The sequence below is a fragment of the Diuraphis noxia genome, unplaced genomic scaffold (genome assembly GCF_037042655.1).
Source record: "Diuraphis noxia isolate RWA-SAM2 unplaced genomic scaffold, SU_Dnox_SAM2 contig0001, whole genome shotgun sequence".
In the NCBI taxonomy this organism is placed as follows: domain Eukaryota; kingdom Metazoa; phylum Arthropoda; class Insecta; order Hemiptera; family Aphididae; genus Diuraphis; species Diuraphis noxia.
Window position 1 is genome coordinate 54,765,407 of NW_028301711.1, and position 23,109 is coordinate 54,788,515.

At 32.6% G+C, this 23,109-nt stretch overlaps 1 protein-coding gene across 1 annotated transcript in view; it reads right to left on the reverse strand.

Moving 5' to 3' along the window:
- The window catches only part of LOC107161306 (uncharacterized), a 112,501-nt gene that overhangs the window by 71,957 nt on the left and 17,435 nt on the right, over positions 1-23,109 (reverse strand). Inside the window, exon 2 of the mRNA XM_015507663.2 lies at positions 21,221-21,408. Within this exon, the coding sequence (XP_015363149.1) occupies positions 21,221-21,408 (188 nt within the window). The remainder of the gene's footprint in view (positions 1-21,220; positions 21,409-23,109) is intronic.

Genomic DNA, 23,109 nt, shown 5'->3' on the forward strand with positions numbered 1-23,109 from the left:
ATGTACGTGATTAAAACCTCGCCGGAGGATTTCATTCTAGCGACAAGTCTAATTAATTACCATCCGATTGACTTTTGACGTTAACACGCGTGGGCCTAGTCGGATTCCGCGAGATTGGACGAGCACAACAATATAATAAAGTAGGTATCGGAAGTTTAGCATAATATTATATTCTTCATAGGTTTCATACTTTAACAAATTAATTTCTTTGACTTGAAACAAAACAAGTAGACTTTGCATGTTTATAGAAAAATCATATTTTTTAAAGGTAAAATTCAAATCAATCCATGAACGATTGGCGAGAGTAGGAGGTTCACCCCAATTACAGCAACACCATAACTTTTGTTACAAAAAAAATATTATGGTACATAATATACATATTGTATGCCGTATTGGCAATATGTCACAGTTTTAAACATTTGCAGAACGTAAACGATTTATTACGCATATTACCTTTTTTAAAAACACGAGTTCATAAAAACACAGTCATAATATTATTTATCTTTTGATATCTTTCATCGATAACGTTCGATGAGGGGATATTGTCAAAATATTATATTAACTGTTTTTTATATTACCATACAGTCCACCTACAGAAATATAATACTTGCTCTACGTATTTCAGAACCACGGACGATCGTGATCGTATCGTATATGCCAATGGTTATAGGTATATGCGCAGTGTCGGCCTGGTACTTAAAGGGCCTCGGATGCATTTCTTCAGAAGGGCTCCCAAACATATTATTAAATAAAAATGATAAAAAATGCTTATAAGTTGTGAAATATTATATTTTTAGTAATATCGGGGGCCCCTCGACACAAATACGGGCGGGGGCGGCCGGGGGGTAAGTCAAAAAACGTAATATAGCTACCACCTAAGTATATACTGCACGGTGACATGATAACAATAATAATATAATATGAACAACTGCACAATCTATAGTCGCTGGTTTGAAAATCGTCTTATCCCCATACCCCTGCACCACCCAGCCAGCCAATTAGCACGCGCTCGCACGTTGTTATATACATGTCCATATATTATATTATTGTAGGCAGTACACACACACAACTGTGCGTAATAACCAGGGCTAGGATTTGTATGCAATAAGAAAATTTAAAATATGCATTTTAATTTCTATCTTAGATTTTATATTGATGGCCGACATACTTTTATTAATTGTGTTTTTCCTTCTCCGTCAAACTATTCAATCTTTAATCGCATACCTAATATACCATAGCCCATAGGATTGTATTTATAAAAATAAAATTTGTGTTTGACAAAAAAACCAAGTTTTATACTTTAGTCAGCTAGAATTAAATACGAAATATTAGTATTAAATTATAAATATTAATTACGAAATATACTATAAAACATGCAATAAAACATGCAAAATATAAACACCACCACTTATCTCATCATCATGAGGTAATTCGTGGACATTACTGACAAAATCAATAATCAGAAGTCGCAAAAAAAACCTTCTGTTGCATACAAATCCTAGCCCTGGCAATAAGTAATAACTAATAAAAATAATATACATATTATACCGTGTGTATATACGTATATATATATATGACTATCTCGTTAACCAATTAACCAGTACATACATGTGCATACTTATATATTATACATATTACACGATTGAGACGTCGTCGCGGCGCAGACACATTCGCACAGTACAATATAAGCACAATAATAATATTTTGTTGCCTACTTATGATTCCGCGACGGTGTGCGAGTCGATTGCGGTCCGTCAACATCATTCGCGTAAATTTCTCTACTGCTACTTACATGACGTACGGAAAAATCATATAAAGCGCGCACGGTCGTCCAAAGAACGAACGCGACGAACGATTTGTAACGATTAGGTATTATTATCGCGTCGGACCATTTTATGCCATTTATACGAGTGACACACACATTTTCTATACGTCCGCAAGTGGATTACACATACACAGTCAAAGCAACGTCCTATATCTGCCATTATCGCTGCATTATAATATATATATAGCCATCAGTTCGAGCCGAGCCAAACTGAATCACACACAATATTTTTATTTATCATAAGTCTCAAGAGCGAACGACATCGAACACGTTTATTGAAAAAAAAAACAACATAAGATGACGATTGACGGTCCCGCACACAGGTCAGAGAATGTTAAAGTAAAAATTGGTTATCAATGCGTTTTACGTGCCAAAATCACACACTCCCCTCAAATTTTATCGGAAAAGTTGTACAGATACGATTTGGTCGTACTTATATGATGACTGTAATGTATGTCCACCGAAGTATACGTTGTTGTAATTACGACGACCGTCGACTACATTCGTTCATTTGTATGTGTACGGTTATAGGTCGGTAAGCTGCAATGCATGCGGTTAAGTAATCCGACGAGTTTATTATTATTTTATAATATAAATATGCAAAACAAAATATTATCAGCGACCGCAACAAGTGCCGGGAGGAAAAAAACGATTGATATATATTATATTTTTTTTTTATCCATTAGGTATTCCATATTTGTAGATACAACTTGCAGTGGTGTTTTTGTCGACGATAACACCGGTTTCGGTTAGTCAATATTTGCGTCCAGTAATAATCGTGTTGTTTGATCTAGCCGTCTGCGCATTGAACTCGTGTGAAATACTTCGTGAAAGTCGACAGGCATAATATATGATGGGATATCGCGCGTTGTTCATTTTTCATAGCAAAAAATCGAAAGTCTAAGCGACGACGACGGACGGCGAGATCACACCGCAGATCTCCAGTAGGTATCTAATAGATATCTATACTATTATTATGCTCTAGATCTTTATATGCGCCTGTCATCATTGTATATATGTGTAAACTTACGTCTTACGTATATATAGTTAATATAGTTAAAATATTGTTCAAAGCGAAACAGCAGATTCTGGTTTGCAGGTCGATTCTCGACTGACGAACGCGGTTTCATGTTATCTGATGCAGTTACTTTGGGTATATATAATAGGTTTGGATATAATATATAGTGACGTTAACACGGTTTTAAATTTGATAATTATATTTTTACTGATTGATAAAACAACTCAAACTATATTCTGTAAGAAAGTAATTATCAGTGGAGTCAAAAATGTTTCAGTTACCACACGTATATAAGGTATAACAGGACTATTTAATAAATCTTCATAGCAAACATTACTATATATGTGTCAAATAGTACTGTTACATACCTTGTATAGGCACCTAAATGTACCTATAGCAAGTAATCACAAGCTCATAATGTAATGTTCTAAAGTACATAAATTCTAAATATACATAACTAACTATGCGTGTATACTGTATATATAGTGTCGTATAACAATTATAATGTCTTATGCGCATAATAAATCAAAAATATTTAAAACACCTAAAAAAACTATGAACTTGTTATTTTTTGTATCCTTAGATTTGTGTGGATTATTTGCATTTAAAATTATAGACATTTTTTTTTTAATTGTATTATAAAATATGTTTATTGTGTTACGTAATACATACACGGTAAGGTAAATCCACATAGTAGGTATATACAACTATATAACTCAAGTCCAAACGTATATAAACATGTCACGAATTAATAGTCTACAAATCACAGTAGATTAAAATCTAAGATTTATATATTTATTTAGGGTTCAATGTTATACGCACTAAAAAAATCAGGAAACATATATTCATCAAAAATCTCTAAACGCGTGTGAAAATGTGCACTTAAAAACGTTTGTGTATTGATTTCCTTCATGCTATAATGCCATAGATCAAATTTTTATCTTAAAGTAGTTAATAATATTAAATGTAATAAAAATTGAAAATAATTGAAACACAACTGTCCGAGTAACTCAAGTTAATTAGTTATATCACAAATCACAGTTCACAATATATAATTTAACATTTTAACAAGATTATATAATAATATATGTGCGGGGGCACTTTTCACGGGGGATTTGAACGTGCTCACTCGAACACCGCAAATACATATGATTATCCGCCGGTTCGCGAAACACCGAATAGTTTTCAAATAACATTTATCATTCGAAGGCGATATTTTTATTATTTTTATTATCATCAGAACCGGGGCGTGAAAACGTCGTCGTCGTCGTCGTAGCCGTATGTGAGTGGGACCGGCTTGTCGAGGCTACCGCAATAGGCTGTAATAATAATATTATTATTACTACACACACGCTCGCATGTTCACGACGGGCCGTCTACAAATATTACAGTTACTATGTATATGTACATCTATTGTTGTGTTTGTTGTGTATCAAAGACGAAGCGTCTACCGCGCATTACAGCGCGGCTCCGGTTATGATATTATAATTTGTATAATGTCACTTTCGATTAAACAAGTCGAAATCAAATCGTCCTTAACTATATAATATTATATATATATATGAAATGCTGCAGCACGCGGTACCTATGGCTTTATTACCTAAAATGATAGCTTATAAACAGGAAAACTGTTTATAATCATATTATTATTATTATTTTAAAGACGGCGTGATTGAATGACAATCGTATATATGATATGCTATATAAAGGTCAGTAAACTGGTGGAGCAAACGACGTTGCACATCGAAAGCGAAATTCAAATAGTTATATTTAGTGTAAAATATATTATACTCTTCTGCACGAGATAGAAGGAGCTAACGAAGCAAATGCTGTTTACGCAATTGACGAAAACCGAAAACCATCACAATCGATATAACTTTAACAGCGATTGGAATATATATATATATATATATACATTTTTTTTTATTTAGATAAGCCACAACAACATAGATTATTGGTTATGATGAAAAAAGAGTTAACAAGTTTTTTGAATTTGTAGGAATATATTATATTATAATTTATAATCAGTCTTATCCTGTGTTTTTGTGAGCACCTATGTACATTATATCGTCGTTCATCACGCGCGTTCAAAAGTTTTCATCGTGCGACAATGACTATATTGAATATTGTATATATATCTTTTATACTGCAGGGAGGTCCGATGCGATTTCTATTAATTTTTAAACTCGATTATATACACATCGATATATTTCATATTATTTTATATATTATATTATATTGATTTACGACGGCCGACTCACAAAATATTATACATTTATATATTATATACGATATACTGTCTATATGAAGAGGGATTTTGCGGTGACGGACGGATAACGTTTGAACGTAAATTTGATATATACTACAGGGCGTGTTTGGGTGTACATCGTGAGCGCGTTGTAGGTATATATCGACTACAAAATAATAATAATAATTACGTTCTTATGTATATATATATATATATATCTATTTTGTGCGCCCTCCCTCGGTTGATAGGTTAGGTTAGGTATCTATAACCTATACCAGGGGTGACCAACATGAATACGTCCACGAGTCATATATACATAAATACAATGATATCAATCGCCAATATGTTTATACATACATTTTATAATTTTAATAATTTTATCGTATTTTATTGTTAATGAGTAAATATTGGGTTGTTTTTTCGTAATAAGACGCGAGCCGCAAGTTGGTCACCCCTGACCTATACTGCCCATTTATACTTAGGCACTAGACAGACACCTTTTTTATGAACATCATACTCCACAACGACGAGTACTAAACTGAACCGGTCGGCCCGTCGCGTCGGCCGGGATAACGACGGCAGCGCGCGAACGCTGGTCGTCCGCGGTGGCAAGTTTGGCTATTATATTATATTGTTACTATACGTTATTATTTTAATACTATTATGTTATACTCTTTGGGTTATTCACGGTTTTGACAGTGATTCCATTAAACATTTTGAATTATTACATTACAATGTACGAGTACCTATATGACGTGCCGACTCGGTGGTGGTGCGTACAACTACATCGCGCCGACACCACGGCCGAAGCCGTCACGATTGTTTTAGTGTATTCTCTGTTTTTTTAGCTACAGCACCGGCGGTCAAACGGTGTTTTATAACCAAATTAAAAAACACGTTTAAAATTGTTTTGTCGCGACCCTACGCATAATAATAATAATATGATAATATTACAATAATAACATGCGTACCGCCACGCCCCGGAGCAAATCTGCGAGACCCGAACACGCAACGATTTCCAATGAAAAGGTTTTTCGTACCAATGTATAGCTGCTGCAGTAATAGATGAATAACAATAATAATAATAATTAGTTATCAAGGTCAAGTTTTTACTTGCTCAACACATTAGTAAGACGCTCTTTACGCAAAATTTGACGGAAATATTTTCGCGCACGAAAAAACCGAAATTTTGCATCCAAACAACAGATAGTAGTGCAGAGTGCAGACGATTTTTTAATTATATGGCATGCATGGCATTATGTATTCGTTTTATTAATAATTTACAAAGTTGTAAGTATATATATTACATATGTGTAGTATGGGACATGATTGGTACACGATGGAAAAAAAACAAACGAGTAGACGATTGTCCTGAAAAGGTATAAACACCGTGCACGCGGAGTGTACATCGACGATTACGCTTAATCCTTTTTCGTCATTATTATCAACGAAAATATTATTGAGAAGGTTCATTCGAAATCGCGCATGGATGACAACATCGCCCGATATTACGAGAAGATAAATTTTTAAGACACGAGTGTTACAAATCATTATTCCGCGCCATTATATTTGCATACACGCCTGTTTAATGTGAAAACGTGAACGAGTTATGTTAATTACATTTGGATTTTAATTATTAAAACTGTGCCGTTTAACCGTCTCGCGCCGCCCGGCCTGCCTGAAGAGTTGAAAAAAAATAATAACACTAATAATATAATTACATTATATTATAATAATAAAAAGTACGCTGAATGTGGGCAATAGAATAGATCGTATATTATACCTATATTAAATACACCTCCACGATCGATTACGTTATTGTTCATTAGTTGATGCACCGCACACGTGACACGTCATGATTTCCGTACGCGAATAAAATATAATAAAATTATGATCTATAATGATTAAATTGCACACAACATTAATCTTCATTTGGATATAGTTAAAAAAAAAATAATGACAATTTAACAAATATTTTTATTTTATTTTGATTAATATGGTAATGTGATAAATGTATACAATTGGTATCAGTTTCTGGAGAAAAGCGTTTTAATATGGGCACATACATTTTCGATAAAAAAAAAAAACTATTGCACCAAAACATATTCGTAACAAATAGTTATATGTAATTAAATATTATTACTAATAAATCCAAGATAAACGGTTCAGTGCATAATATACTTAATTTATGGCTCAAAACTTGCGGCATTTGCATATTAGGAAGCTGCAACATGATATTCAAAATCTGATTCAATTCAAATTCACTCCTTCTTAAAATATTTATATAGCAACACATAAAAAAAAATTGTTCAATAATTTAGTATATTTTATCAAATTATTATCTTTATTCAAGTATTAAAAATATGTAATTAATTTAAAATTGTTCATCCATTTAACTATATACGAAATTAGCACTTTAAACTTGTATGGATTCTGATACGGTGACCCAATGTTCATTAAAATAGTAATTTAAATTAAATTTTTATTTATGCTTTAGGTAGGTCTTCAAGTAGGTACGTTAGAAAAAAAATAAGATAGAAATCAAAAAAAGAAGTAAAAATATTTTAACAACTATTTGCATGTTTATTATTTAGTTATTTTTACTGTGCAAACATGTTCAATTGGATTTTCATTCTTAGCGTGCATATAAAGAGCGCAGCAGATCATAATATTGTATATAATATCTTATAGGTATATATCGCGGATCGCTGGTGCATGACATATTATTCAAAAGGTGATGGTTTTCGGTGGGATTTCCATTAACAATAAATGATACTAATATGAGTATGCGGAGTGTGCAGAAGTATTATATACGAATAGAGAAAATTGTTTACCGCGACTAGGTAATAATGTATATATATATTTCGTTATAATATAACACCATATCCGCGGTCGTTACACGGGACCTATATACCATACTTTAGTATATATATATATATATTACGAAAACGGCGATGCATAATGGGCATATCGTTTAAAAACCAAGAAAAAAAAACCAAACGAAAAAACACAATATTTTAATGTCACAATTATACGAACGCGTACACACAATGTTATATTATTACTATAGATATTATAGTGTACGAAACATTGGTAATTAACGACGAGTTATAGCCGGCGCAACACTACAAACAAGCACATAAGTATTTTTACACACACGAGCGCGCGTTTACTTCCATTATACTATTATAATAGGTTATAGGCGCTCTTTCTTAAGGTCGACGTGCGCTTGCGGCAAATGTGCGCCGTAGGTGTCATAATATAATATAAGCTAGGTGATATAGGTACTTATATCGTTTTTGTCATGATATATATATTTCGCCATACTACACGACAGTAATTATTATTGTGATGTATGAATAACGATATATAGTCACATTGCGCTACAAAGAGCGTTCGGAGATCGATAAATGCGCTCAAAACGTTAATGTGTTATACATAATATTATTATAATATAGGTACCTACTTATTATAATATTATGGTCTAGTCCGTTTCCCATTATTTAACATCATGTGGTGGCTTAGGTTAGGTTGGGGGAAAATAAAAGTTCGAAAAGATCGAGTTACAGCGTTCTGTGAAGTACATGCGCGTAACGACTCGATCTGACCAAACCGAATGATACGAATAAGAAGTTCTTTTTGAAAAGCTTTGGAGCACCAATTGTCCGCCGTACACTATTATTTTTTACCCGTCTAACGAGTGTACCCAAAATTAGTGTTCTAAACGGCTAAACGTGGAAGTATATTATTATGTATAGAGGGACTATAGGTCCACTATATAATATAGTCTATATTACGACGGACGGCGATTCACCACAGCAAATATAAACATCACATGAACACGTATACCGAACAACCCGATGTTTTTAAAGCACATCACAGTAGGTAATATTTTCACACTAACGAAGATTTAATTAAAATTGTACATATAAGTATATTATTAGGTTAGTCATATAAATAACATATATATTATCACATTATTATGTTAATCATTATACTTTCCGTTTTCATCAATACGTCGTTTGTTGTTAAGCTATTTATTTTATAAGCTGATGCGGTTCTCGTGAAATGACGAGTACCTATATTTTAATGATTTTTTTCCCTCCTAAAATCGAGATCACGAACCGCATGTAATACCACGCCGTGTATGTGATGTGCATACGTCACATTTTGATTTGATGGATTCTAAAAACCGAATATAAGTCGTCGATTACACACACACACACACACACACACACACACACACACACACACACACACTTGTATGTAGTATAAGTACACGGCCTTGCTTGTGGATAACCTGTATCTATATGGGCAGGCGGTGCGTTGTATACACTCGTAATGATCGACGCTGGAACGCATGTTCGAAGGTGGAGGGGCGGGTACACACACACACACACATGTATATACGTTTACACACTCGCAAACACGTGCGCGCACGTACACACTGACGTGGTTTGAACATCGACGTTTTACTAATTATAAAAATCCTAATTAGGACATCCCACAACAACGTATATTATATTATAATATTATACTATCGGTCGGCAAAATGTGTGCTGTGTAACTATATGCATGCATATGATATATATATATATATATATATATATATATATAAGCACGCTCAATGAAATGGAATGGAATATTTATATAAACGCGCGTGGTCGAACGTGTATATTGTAATACATGCGTGTTATTGTCTTGTAACATTTTCACAGTTTCAGACGATCATACACACGCAGTTACATGACTATATATATAATATAATATGTTTTGCCATTTTGGAAGATGCGATATTATCTTTATAGGTATACATCATCGAATGATGTCGATCGCGGCAATCCAGCTCACATATATATATATATATATATATATACAGGACGGAACGCGTCCGTGAAAGTCGCGGTATATACACTTGGTTTGGTTTGGTTACGACACCATAGCACAGATATTACAATACACTGCAAGGGTATCTGATATTTTGAACATGAGCGGTACGCGCAGTAACCTAGGCGGTACTATTATTATTTTTTTTTTTTATATTTACCGAGAAGACGGTTCGGGCGAAGAAAAAAAAACGCACGGATACACGGCAAGGTTATAATATAATATGTATATACGGTCATTGCTGCAGCGCATAGGACTTGAGAGTATAATAATAATAATAATAATAATATTGTAAGCCGCAGCGCAATGGTACTGGAGGCGGTTCTCTCCCGCGCACTTGTTGAAGTAAAATATTATATGTTCGTGCGTTACGCCCCTTTTGGCCTAGAGTAAAAATTGTTTCAGTGACGCCTATAACACGCTGCAGAGACGTCGCCGTCTTCGTCTTCGTCGCCGCATAGTCGTCGTAGTCGTAGTCGTAGTCGTTGTAGTCGTCGTCGTCGTCGTCGTCGTAGTCGTCTCTCATCCTCCCGTATACCTATGTATATTGTTATTATTACATAGCATGACGTATAATACACACAGCCGCTGCGGCAAGGTTGCCAGATTTTTTGATTTTTTTTTCTCTTCTCCAAGCACGTTATGTGGTTTCCGACTAAATAATAATAATAATAAAAAAAAAGTTGTACGACGTACGCGCACGCACACGCTCTCGCACATACACACACGCACGCGGGCATTTCAATAACATTTGTACACGCCGTTTTTATCCAGTTTTTCACGTTTCGAACACATCGCGTTTTCAAGACTAGGTACAGCTGCCGCACATGTATATATGTACGCGAATGCACGTTCGTATATACCTATACAACCATCGCGAGCGGCTCATAGTCCGAGAAATCGTGTGTTTCTAAAAAAAAATTATTGGAAAAAAATTTGAACGATTTTTTTTTTGTTTTTATTTATTTATTTTTTTTACAATTTCAATACTATTGATCGGACCGAAAGCTTCGGAATGTTGTTTGAAAATATTTAACGACAAAACGCCCGCGTCCGTAGCGAATGGTCGGTTTTTTCTTTTGAGGAATTCGTCTCTGAAAACGCAAGCATTAGACAGGCGGCTGCAGGTAGTACTCGGTGTACACGATTTAACGTATTATTAGACGCGCGTTAAATGATATACATTGTGCATGTACTACCAGGGCTCCACTGTACATGCAACATACAACATTAAACCTAGGTACTATTATTATGCATATAGGTAATGATAAGTATAATTATAACACTATGCGCGGTATTGGCCGGAGACCGCATAATACTCGTATAATATTATGAAATATATAATTTTTATTCAATCGTATTTTTATTTTTTATTTTTTATTTTATGCATGCTGTGGTAAATACGAGTAGCTGCAATAAAGCTGAAATAAACGCGGATTTTTATTTTTTTTATTTAAAGTAATTTTTTCTTTGTTATCCGTTATCCGTTATACCTACATCACAGCAGGCTGTGTAGGGATACACAATATATAATATATAGGCACACACGGTGACGATGACGATGTTCAGCCTCTTAAGAAACGTGTTTCGCATAAATCGATAGTATAATAATACCTAATAAAAATCTGAATAATATTATAAATTATATAGATATACTCGCACTGCAGATATGACGCACAACATATATATATGTATATATCGTATACGAGTACGTGTAGGTACGTGTAGGTCGGTATAGGTACCTACGCGCCAACGCCATCACATGCATATATATATATATTTAAATATGTATATTATGTATAAACAGCGACTATTCCAACGTTGCAGCATCAGTTTGGGTGTATATATTATATACTTACAAATACATCACAAATATAGGAATATTATTAACGTTTGTGGGGCGTGTATTATAACATGTAGTCCGTTCAATTCTTTGTAAAAAAAAACATATATATACATGTATAGTCGGCGCAGTGTATGTACACCTAAATCAACGACCAAAAAAATCAAGTCGTTCCTATATATATATATATTTATACTATATATGTCCAGCGCTATACACGCAAAGCGATTTGGTCGTTTTCTAACTTAACTATATACAAATAATATAATACATTATATTAATAATAATAAGATAACATATGTCCGTATATTTTACATGGGTATATACCTACTGTGCCTATATATGGCTATATATACGTGATAATAATATGTATATAAAATATAAATTACAGCGATCGGTCGCATGATCGCGTGCGATAAATCTCCATTGCCACGAGAGATGATAAGACGGCGGAATATATGATATATATTATAACCGGTAAACCAATTCGGATCGAAAGCATTTATATATATATATGCACTCTGAAGCTTAGTAGTCATGCCGATAATAACAGATCACGTCAAACTATTGCCCTTCCCTCTCCCTGAACTCCACAGGAAAAAAATCTGGCCTATCCGGTGCCGTGCCCCCAGGGCCTTACGCAAACGCACGATAACATGTATAATAAATCTCAAATTTCCCCCTCCCCCAATTGAAATTCGCCACAACCTATATTATATAATCTTGTAATGCCGATATAATATGGTGCACATCGATGAGGTACCTATGGCTATATATCATATATTTTTGTTTTTCTTGTGCGAGGCGAGTGTATTATATACGTAGTGTAATATAATAGATGAATGATGTATAATTGAATATATAGGTACTTATCTATATATTTATATTAGGTATATCGTATTTTGTTGGCGCGTATTGGGGTTTAGTTCCTGTAATTATTATAGTGTGCAATAAACATTAATATTATATTTTATTATATTGTTTTGTTCGCACATCGCACGATTATTGATTGACGACCAGTTTAGACGATTGAAGTGATTTAATATATAATATGATAAATGAAACATTTACATTGTGACGCGGCGGGGGGGGTCGTCGTATTCTGTTGTAAAAAAACATTTCCATAATATATAACTTGATGACTAGAAAATGCGTAAAAAAAAAATAGCGATTTCCTGCAGCATTAAAGCCAGACAATTAAATTGAGAAACGAATAAAACAATTCGAAACCATTCTCCTCTGTTGCGATAAAAGTCACCAGTGTAAACATTGAACACGCCTGTATCTGCATGGATTGTCACATCCTCCGATTCATATAATATACATATTCAAAACTATATCGATATCGTAAGTTCAAACGTGCGTTTGAACAGGCGGGTTACACATACACGACGTGTAGGTTAAAACTTAAAAAGGCATATATAGGGGCAGGTACGTTAAAAGTTAAACGTACATTACATACAAACGAGTTAAACGCAATTTGTACAAACGTTAGGCCGACCGATGACCACGACCGCGTGGTGTACATGATAAATACATGTATATACATACATGTTAAACTGTTTTATATACCTGACCTATACCTATTGGCTATTACTATCACAGCTTACTGCACATACATTATATAATGTCTGTATGTGTGTGTATAATATGTGCGAGATAGGTTTAGAGTTAATGGCCACACACTGCGTACTATAGATATAATATGTACACTGTAGGATGGGATGACGGCACGCGATCTTTAAATGAACACTGCACACACACAGTGTACACGCACGCTATTATATTGTTATTATCGTCGTCGATATTATTCCGCGATAGTAGAATAACACCACGTATACGCATCGCATAAGGTGCACATCCGAAGCATAACATCTCGATCACTATCTAAAAATTATCACATCAATACTGAACGGATTCAGAGAAAAATCGTCTTTCTTGGTTATAGGTACATACGATATAATACTGAGGTGTAGATAGGTTTTTTGTTTTTATTTAGTGAGATTTTAACCAGAACATTATAATACCATCTCTACAATAATAATCATCCGAACACATACAATATTGATAGTATTATACACTTATACAGAAGGGTAATTAGGTTGTGAGGTACGTTTGAACATTGGTACTTTTTAGACGAACCTATTAATTTACTATCACGATAGCATACACTTAAGGTTAAATTATACCATGATATACGAGTAAGTACATAACAAAGATGAGTGTGATGAAATATATTATAGGTATATTTCATAGATATAGGTATAATCTATAGTCATTAATCGATAATATAACATAGGTGTCATATTATGTACCATATGTACACGCATCAGTTCATCTATTGCCACGAGTCAAGTAAAATCCTCAATTTCACATGAACGATTGAATGATTATAATAACGCTAATAACACATTATTAGCATTTATGCGGTATGCCGAAAACAGATTCGATTTCGTAAAATAAACAATAGCGAAAATTCGCAGGTAAACTAATAGTTAATGTTGTACTATAATCATCGTCGTTATTATGCAATAATAGTCGTTTGTAAAAATAAATTAACAAACAGCGTGTCTATTAAAAAAAAAAAAAAACATAATGAAAGTATAGGTACCAATTATCGTTATTATTTATAATAATATCTTCTACAGATGATCTTATGTGTGTATCGGTGTGTGCGCCGTGTGGAATATATTTCAGGTTTATTATGAAGAGCGTATAATAGTTAGGTATTTTAAAACGGACTTTTCAATCATCAGAAATCGTGTATGATAACGTAATAGTAATAATTATAATAGTAATATCCTCGTCCCTCAGAGTATACCTACTTATCAAAAAAAAAAAAATTTATTAATCTATCTCTATAACGCAATCAAGACATCTACCGTCGTACGTGTTACACATCATCACGTTATTAATATTAAATTAAAAATATCGTACGTCGTTGTATATATGTAAGAGCCGCAATATACATATAGATAATGTTAGATTATAGTATAATTAATAGGTATCGGTGTTAAAAGTTATATTGTATTTTTTATGACAATAGGTTCACGAGTATAATAATTATTAAATTAACGGTTTTAAATAATTGAGTGTTTAAATATTAATTACGCCACTATAATATATACTTTTAAACGTCAGACAAAACTTAAGTATAACATGACGCGTATATTATTATACCTGGGTACTTAAAAATAATTAAGCTATAACGATTTGGAAAAAATTACGTTTTGTAAATAGTCATAAACAAAAAAAAAAAATCTATTACCTATTATTTATTACCCAACAATTACCCGCCGTAATTAAAAATAATAATAATAAGACTGTTTATAGTTTTCAGTCCGTCAAAGGAAAACGGCAATTAGCACCCCCGTCACCACCACTAGCCGAACGGACACACACGACACAACAGCGTGCGTACATTAATAATATAAGTATAATAACCAAGCGCATATTTCGATTATATTAAACTATTCACGTCGCTATGTGTCGTAAAAAAAAAACCATAAAACAATAATAATAATATATAGGTACGAACGCACTCAATCGATTAATGTGTTTTCGTTACATATATTATAACATTATATAATATTATTCAATAAACGCGTATATAACGACGATGACTGGGCCACCGCCATTATATTATATGGTTTTTCGTGCAGTTGCGTTACAATTTGTATCGTCCGTTAGTGGCGTTACTATTTTTCTTTTATCGTACCCATCTGTACATGTACAAAAGGTTAGCTTTGTGTGCGTACTCGTATAAACACAATGTTATATTATTATCTTTACACACACGCGCACACACTTACATGTCCTATTGGCGTAAAATATTTTAGAAGTATAAATCGGTAAACACGAATAGTGATGGGGTTGCGAGTAAACTCCTTGATGTACGGTATGGGAGGTACCTATTATCAATACTATGTAAAAAAACTGTACTTTTTTATTTTCACCGATGACACGCGAACACGTTTGAGTTAACGGACTGGCCGCTGAAATTGGGCCCAGGCGACGTTGTTGTAATTACCGCAACAGTTTGCAGATGTCGTTGCATGCAATCTACCAAAATATTCTTAGAAGAGTTATATTATTTTACTTTGTTTATTTGTTTGATTTAATAAAGAGAGAATTGTTTGTACATGCATCGTTAGTAATTACAACATTGTAAACTTTTACTTTCATTTCATATTCGGATTGATTTATATAATATAAATTATATTATTTATCTTCAACAACCCCTCCCCCCCCACACACACACACAAAAAAAAATAAAAAATTCGTTAGTGTAATAAAAGTTTGCTTTTATGTGTCAATCGAGTTGGTCTTTGAATTGAAACAAAACGTACCTATTATTAATTCGATAGAAAGTTAGACGTACGTCTGAAATTAGTAGTGGCTTCATAACGAAAAATCAATATTATACATACAAAAAAATTCCACCCTTATGAATGTACTCTCACTTTTGTACGAGAGAATTGGTACATGACAATATATTGTATATCTTGAAAATACGCGACACGACGAAGACCGATTTAAATTTTATTTTGTACATAATAAAGTATAAATGTAATTGTATATCACGATTGATTCGAAACATGTCGAAGTACAAACATTTCATCATCATATACCTACTGTATTATATATATAGTGTGTACTCGTATAAGTAGTCACGTCGCCGTCGTCAAGGGAAACGTACGCGTTTATATATATATATATGTACAGATAGGTATATACCTACGCAGTAACATTGCTGCTTTTATATTATTATTTTCATTATTTTTTGGGCGAACAAATTCACACACACACACACACATACACTTCTATATATATATTATATACATGAATAGGCATACAGCGCACGCGCAATGCGCAGGCGAATCGGCGGGGTTAGCGAAAGGCGGGCGTGGCGCTTGTATACTTCTACATATATTGTACCATGGGGTTAAAAATCGAACTTTCTACCCTCACTAGCATCCTCCAGCCGGTGCGGTACGATTTCCGCGAGAGGTGGTTACGCCTCTCACGCAACGCCGCGTGTACGACTCTCTTACACACACATTCACTATATTATATTGTTATTATTACTATTATTTATAATAGTAATATCGACTTTTCCCTTATATACAAGCGTATATGCGGAACTTACATAATTTACACCTCTATCGACATTACGGCGGCACGCGAAAACCTCCTGTGTATAATATACTTTGTTTATAGTACTATATAATGTCATCGCATATAACGTGTATAACGCGTATAACGCGTATTATTGTTTATTGTTATTTATAACAATTGTTGTTATACCTAAATACAAAACCAGAGAAAAAAACTAAAATATCGATATTCGAAAAATAAAAACGTTCCGGTGAAGTCCTATACGTACCACCTGCAGTATACGTTAATGTTTATACTGCACCGACTATAGTCGGTACCAAACTTTTTATATCTAGTAAGTGTTTATACTACACAATATAAGCATACTGACATAGGTATATTTATAAGAATTTAAAATTCAAAAATGAATAAAACTCCAGCAGTATACCGTATACTTACTATATATTATGCGAGTAAGAATTATGCTACAGGCGAATAAAATATTACGATATTGTACATCAGCATTGGGTGGTTTACTTTTAATTTTAATTATTTGGGCGATGTGAGAATGTAAAATACCTAACATAGTACAGGTATCTAATACAATATCCTACAAGAGAGAAAGCTGAGCGCACCTCTATGTGAGTTTGTGGTGATGAATTGCTTTCCAAGTTTTTGGTGGCACGTGTAGGTATATACATACAAATAACGCCACAACTATATATATATATATATATATATATATATATATATATATATATAACACTATAATAGGTACGCGCACGGTGGACAGGTAGACCATCGTCATCGCCGTCATCCGTTCTCTTCTTTCCGGCTCAGATTCGCGTGAAAGAGAGATTTGATTTTTTTTCTTATATTATTTTTCGTCCGTCGATCGTTAACAACCGTTGTCGTACATTACACGGTTAAACGAGCGCGATGGACCCACCGGACTCGCGTTTGGCCGGAAGACGCTGCACGGGAACCTTTCGCGGCACAATGGGCGGAGGCATTTTTTTCGAATCCCCCTTGTCTTCATCTCCGATGTTTATCGGCACGATATCAAAGGAATAATTCGACACGTCTCTATTGTATCGGAACGGATCTGAAGGAAATTCAGATTTTTCCGTGCGTATATTGTATATATATATATTTGTACGATGTATACCGTTTCCAATCCCCATCGCTGTCGACAACAAACCATCATTTTTCTCAAACTTGCCTAAATATATATATACATCTTATCCAGACAGGTATATATATATATATGAATACACACACACACACGAGTAAACCGGGTTGGTATATATACATCTATAATATATATTTACGTTCTCATTTCTTGCGTCAGAGATATCGGCATGTCGAATTTGAATCCTTGAAATTTTCGTAGTCACGTAAGCACGACGGAGCGCTGCAATAGCATATACATGTATATACACACAAGAAAATATAATCGTGCCGTCGTCTAGAAATACGTTTTTTTATTTATTTATTTTTTGTCAGCGGTGGCACCGTAAACCACGACGAACCGCATCGCGCCGCGCCTACGCCTCCTTTGCTGCAGCCGCAGCCCATAACCATCATGTTTTGACGTGCCCCCGAAAAAAATACTCGCGTTCCGTATAACTACTATAATAATATAATGGAACCGAAAAATCGTTTTCTTTTTAACTGACGATTTTTTGGTTGAAAATTCCCCGGCATTCGAAGATTTTATTTTTCAAAATTATATAATATTATATACAATGTGTGCATCATTATTCCACAAGATCATCCCTTAACATATATATATATATATATATGGAAGGATAGATTAATATCATATGGTCATTTTCTAAGAGCGGGCAACACAATTTTCATTCTGAAACTCGAAGACAAAACCTACCCTCCCCAGAGTTATAACGCGCCAAGACTGGTAAATTAATTTTTAGATAAGTGATTAAAAAAAATCGACTAATGAGTAGCTTAAAAATTAAAAAAAAAATTCACTTTTAATTTAAATTTACACATTTATTATGTTTGTATACATTAAAACCGATTAAAAGAAATATACTGAGTTTTAACCTAACAAATTATCTCAATGCACCGCTAAAACTTGGCGACAGCATTGATTGGATTTATAATATTTACTATATAATAATTAATAATATTAATACTATATAATAATTAATAATATTAATACTATAGAGTTTTTAATAAATTAGACACATTTGTTTTTAATTTTCAATAATATCCATTAAAATATGTTTTATACCACTGCAGACCGTCTTAGACGAGACAATAAATCTTATTTTATAGTTTAACATACCTCACTTCTAACATAAAAAATTAAAAAAATAAAAAACATACCTCACACATTATAACACAAACCACCGGACGCATCGTGTGATATGTATGAAAAATATAAGCATGAAATAAAATAATAACAGCGCGTATACGGTTTATCTAGGTCTTACATAATAATGTATCGTTAACCCGGAACTACCCACACACGACTATGAATGCGACTGCCGAGTTAGTACTTTTCCCCTTTTATTCTTCTATAGCTGCAGTGTGTATCGAGATGGTTTAACGTGATAACTCCACGTACCGTTTTATCTTGTTTCAAAAGAGTTTTAAAATCTGTATAGGCAGAAATATCCGTAATGGGCGTGTTTTATTTCAATATCATATGTATACACTCAGAAGACACAGTTTTGTAATCTAATATTATAATCGGTTTATCCACCCAATTCTGCCGCTCCAAACATATTATTAATATTTTACACCCCGTCGTCCTCATGTTTTACGTATTTATAGTGTCTACCTTCATATAATGTCATATATCTTGCAGCCTGCTTGTTGACTTAAAACTAATAAAATGTGTATCATTTCGAAAACTCACCACAACGATGCAGTCGTTTAGATGTTTACGGTGTACTCATATTATTAATAATAATTATCACAGTAAAACTTAATATTAGGTACATAGATTTTTGAATTTATATAAACATATTAAACGTCATTCTCAATAATATCTATACATAAACTATTAAAATTGCTTATTTTGAGAAACTTGTGTTTTGATATTCAACATATCCACGTATACTAAAAGTAATTAATATTTTATATACATGCTATAGAATATATGTTATGATCTTGAAATAACATTTTTACAATTTATTAATTTATCTCGTATTGTTTAATCGTTATAATTGTAGTTAAAAAATTCTAGATGTAGTTCAGTTTAAGTATAGCCGTATAAATTAATATATAAAAGTATTGTACACTATATAGTTGAAAAAAAAATGTAAATTTATATTTTTAAAAACTAGGTTTATAATAACAGTAGGTAAAATTCAAAAATAAACTTTTTTTAAATATGACTTTTTTATAAATTGATTATATTAACTTATTAAATAATATTATATAATAGCTACTATAATACATCCTATAAATTGCTTAATATGTATATAAACTATTATTAGACTAGTGACTATAATGAATCATGAAATTATTCTTAATTTAAATACAAGGAGCATAGCTTTAATATGTTTTAAAATGTCTATATTGTAAAATTAATTAATACTATTGGTATAATTTAATATTAAAATATACCTATCCACATCCTACATCTAAGACTTATATTGTACATAAACTATAAAATTGTTACGTACATTCAAGTATTTGTAGAATTTAAATTTAAATTGCGTTATTATCATTATTTTTTAAAACACTAAAATTAAAAAAAAAAAAATGTATATATTATGATAACACAATACATATTTATGTAATTCTACTTGATTATAGTGTGCTCTATACATATATTAAAATGTGTATTAATATCATAGTACATGATTTATATTTCTAATTGTTAAGAATTTTTAGTAAGTACCTATAAATTAGGCGTATGAATATTAATATGTAATATTTACGACTAATTTATACAGGGTGATGGGAAGGGCAATGAAAACAATATTCTCCTCCGGCAAACCCTTAAGTACATTTAGAAATAAATGTGTTTGAACGGCAAACAATACGCGATACGGTTAATTAAAACCATATTGATTTTTAAAAATGTTAATCGATTACCTATATTGTTAAGTTAAAACATATATTTTGCTTAAAATATAGTAAATTATATTTTATACACCTACTGTTATTTGATTTGTGAAATAAAATATATCATATTATGAATAGTTTATATATATAGGTTCATTATTAATTTTAAATTAGGTAAACTATACGGCTATACTATGGTTCGAAATAATTTTAATAAAAATAAATGGGCTATGGGTAAATTTAAAGAAAAAGACTTACTTGAGTTTGCGTTAGACCTAAGGATGCAGCAAGTTCAGCTCGTTCAGGTAGTGCTAGGTATTGAGTCCTCTGGAAACGTCTATTGAGCTGTTGCAATTGTAAGCTTGAATAAATGGTTCTAGGCTTCCGCATTTTCTTTCCTTTCCCGTTTACTCTAAGACTGCCATCTTCTGCGATACCACATTTTTCTGAAACACCCAATGCAATTATAATTATTGATTTTCAAGCTACTCGTTATATTATGAGTAATTATTGTAAACCGTTGACAAATAAACAAAAATATAGAACATTATTTACATCTTGATATAACATATTATAATGATGACTACATCCTAAAAATTTACAATTTATTCGAATCCATCAAAATAGTATTATCACGTATAGTCTCGTAACAAAACGTATAGAGATTTTTTTTGTTAGTTTTTAACTTTTAACTTTCATGTATACAGTTTGATTTTATATTTTATTAAATGTTGTATAGACATTTTCTTTTTTTATTTTAAGTTTTCCTGACAATAATCATCTAAACTTAGGGATACAGAAGTAAGTTTTTGACATTTTGTAAATCAGATCATGATAGGCTATTATGGTCATATGGCACACATTGATAAATAAAATGTAATTATTTTCCCAATTTTTATTGATTTTACCCTTTTACTCTGTTTGGCCGCACCTTTTATATGCATGTATAGGTATACGACCACCATTGGTCGTCGCAGGAAAATGAAAAACAATTATTGTTGAGCTCACCTGCAGCAGGCTATACCTCATCCACACCGTTGTATTCACCCCCTAGCATGTACTACCCTAAGTCCTGTATTTTTGTTTGTCTTTATAAAAACTGAAAGCTCCCCTCCACATTATTTACAAATATATTAAATATATGTACGGGAAATTCTATTGACACGTCGTACACGCGTTGTCTTCGAGGTCCGCGTGTTATATTATGTATTTATGTTGACAACCATTCATATATTCACCCACTTTTCAAAAGTATTTTTTACCCTATTCAAATGCAAAAACAACGAAAATAAGGACATGAATATATGGACACGAAAATCCGTAAAAATTCCGCAGATAATATTTTTAAAGCGAAATCGTGTTGATAATTGAAGTTAATATCAGTTGACTTCTGCGATCGCATCTTTAAAAATTATCATGACGTTATAATGTCCCGAGGCAATAAAAAATAATACCTATATAATATCATAATGTGCGTATATAGCTACATATAATTTATCATCTTTATGTATATTATATTTATTTTATCATATAATATTAAAAAGTAAAATATAATATTGTATCCTAATCAGCCAACAATTATAGACGCTCTATAAGTGATAATAATAAATACATTTTCAGTTGTAAAAAAAAACTTGAGCTCAAATGTAATAAAAAAATATTTTATGGTTTGTACTCGTAATTGTGTGACAAAGGCTGTACCTATACTATTTTTATCGTATATATAATATAACGAAAATTTAAACGACTTGCCCGAAATGTCTATAAAAGTTAAATTATTACCGTCGCAATACCATGTTGACCTCAACAATCGCGGGAGCAGTGATATATCCATAAACTTTTCTAGGGTTTTTATCAACGCTGCTGCGTATATGCGTGTGCACACTCGAATATAGTTAAAAGACCATACCTACTATTGACTTATATGTGTATCACGAGTATGACCTGCGATTCGAGTATATCGGTGATCTTATATATGATTTGTCTCACATGTTTTTATGATCACATAATAAAATAAACACGTACATATGTAGGTATATTATTTATACAATATTATTTCAGGCGGACGACAATTATAATTATCGTGTTATCGAATAGGGAGAGAGAATTAAACAGAAGTCAAGGCTCGGTTAAATGTTGCATATTTA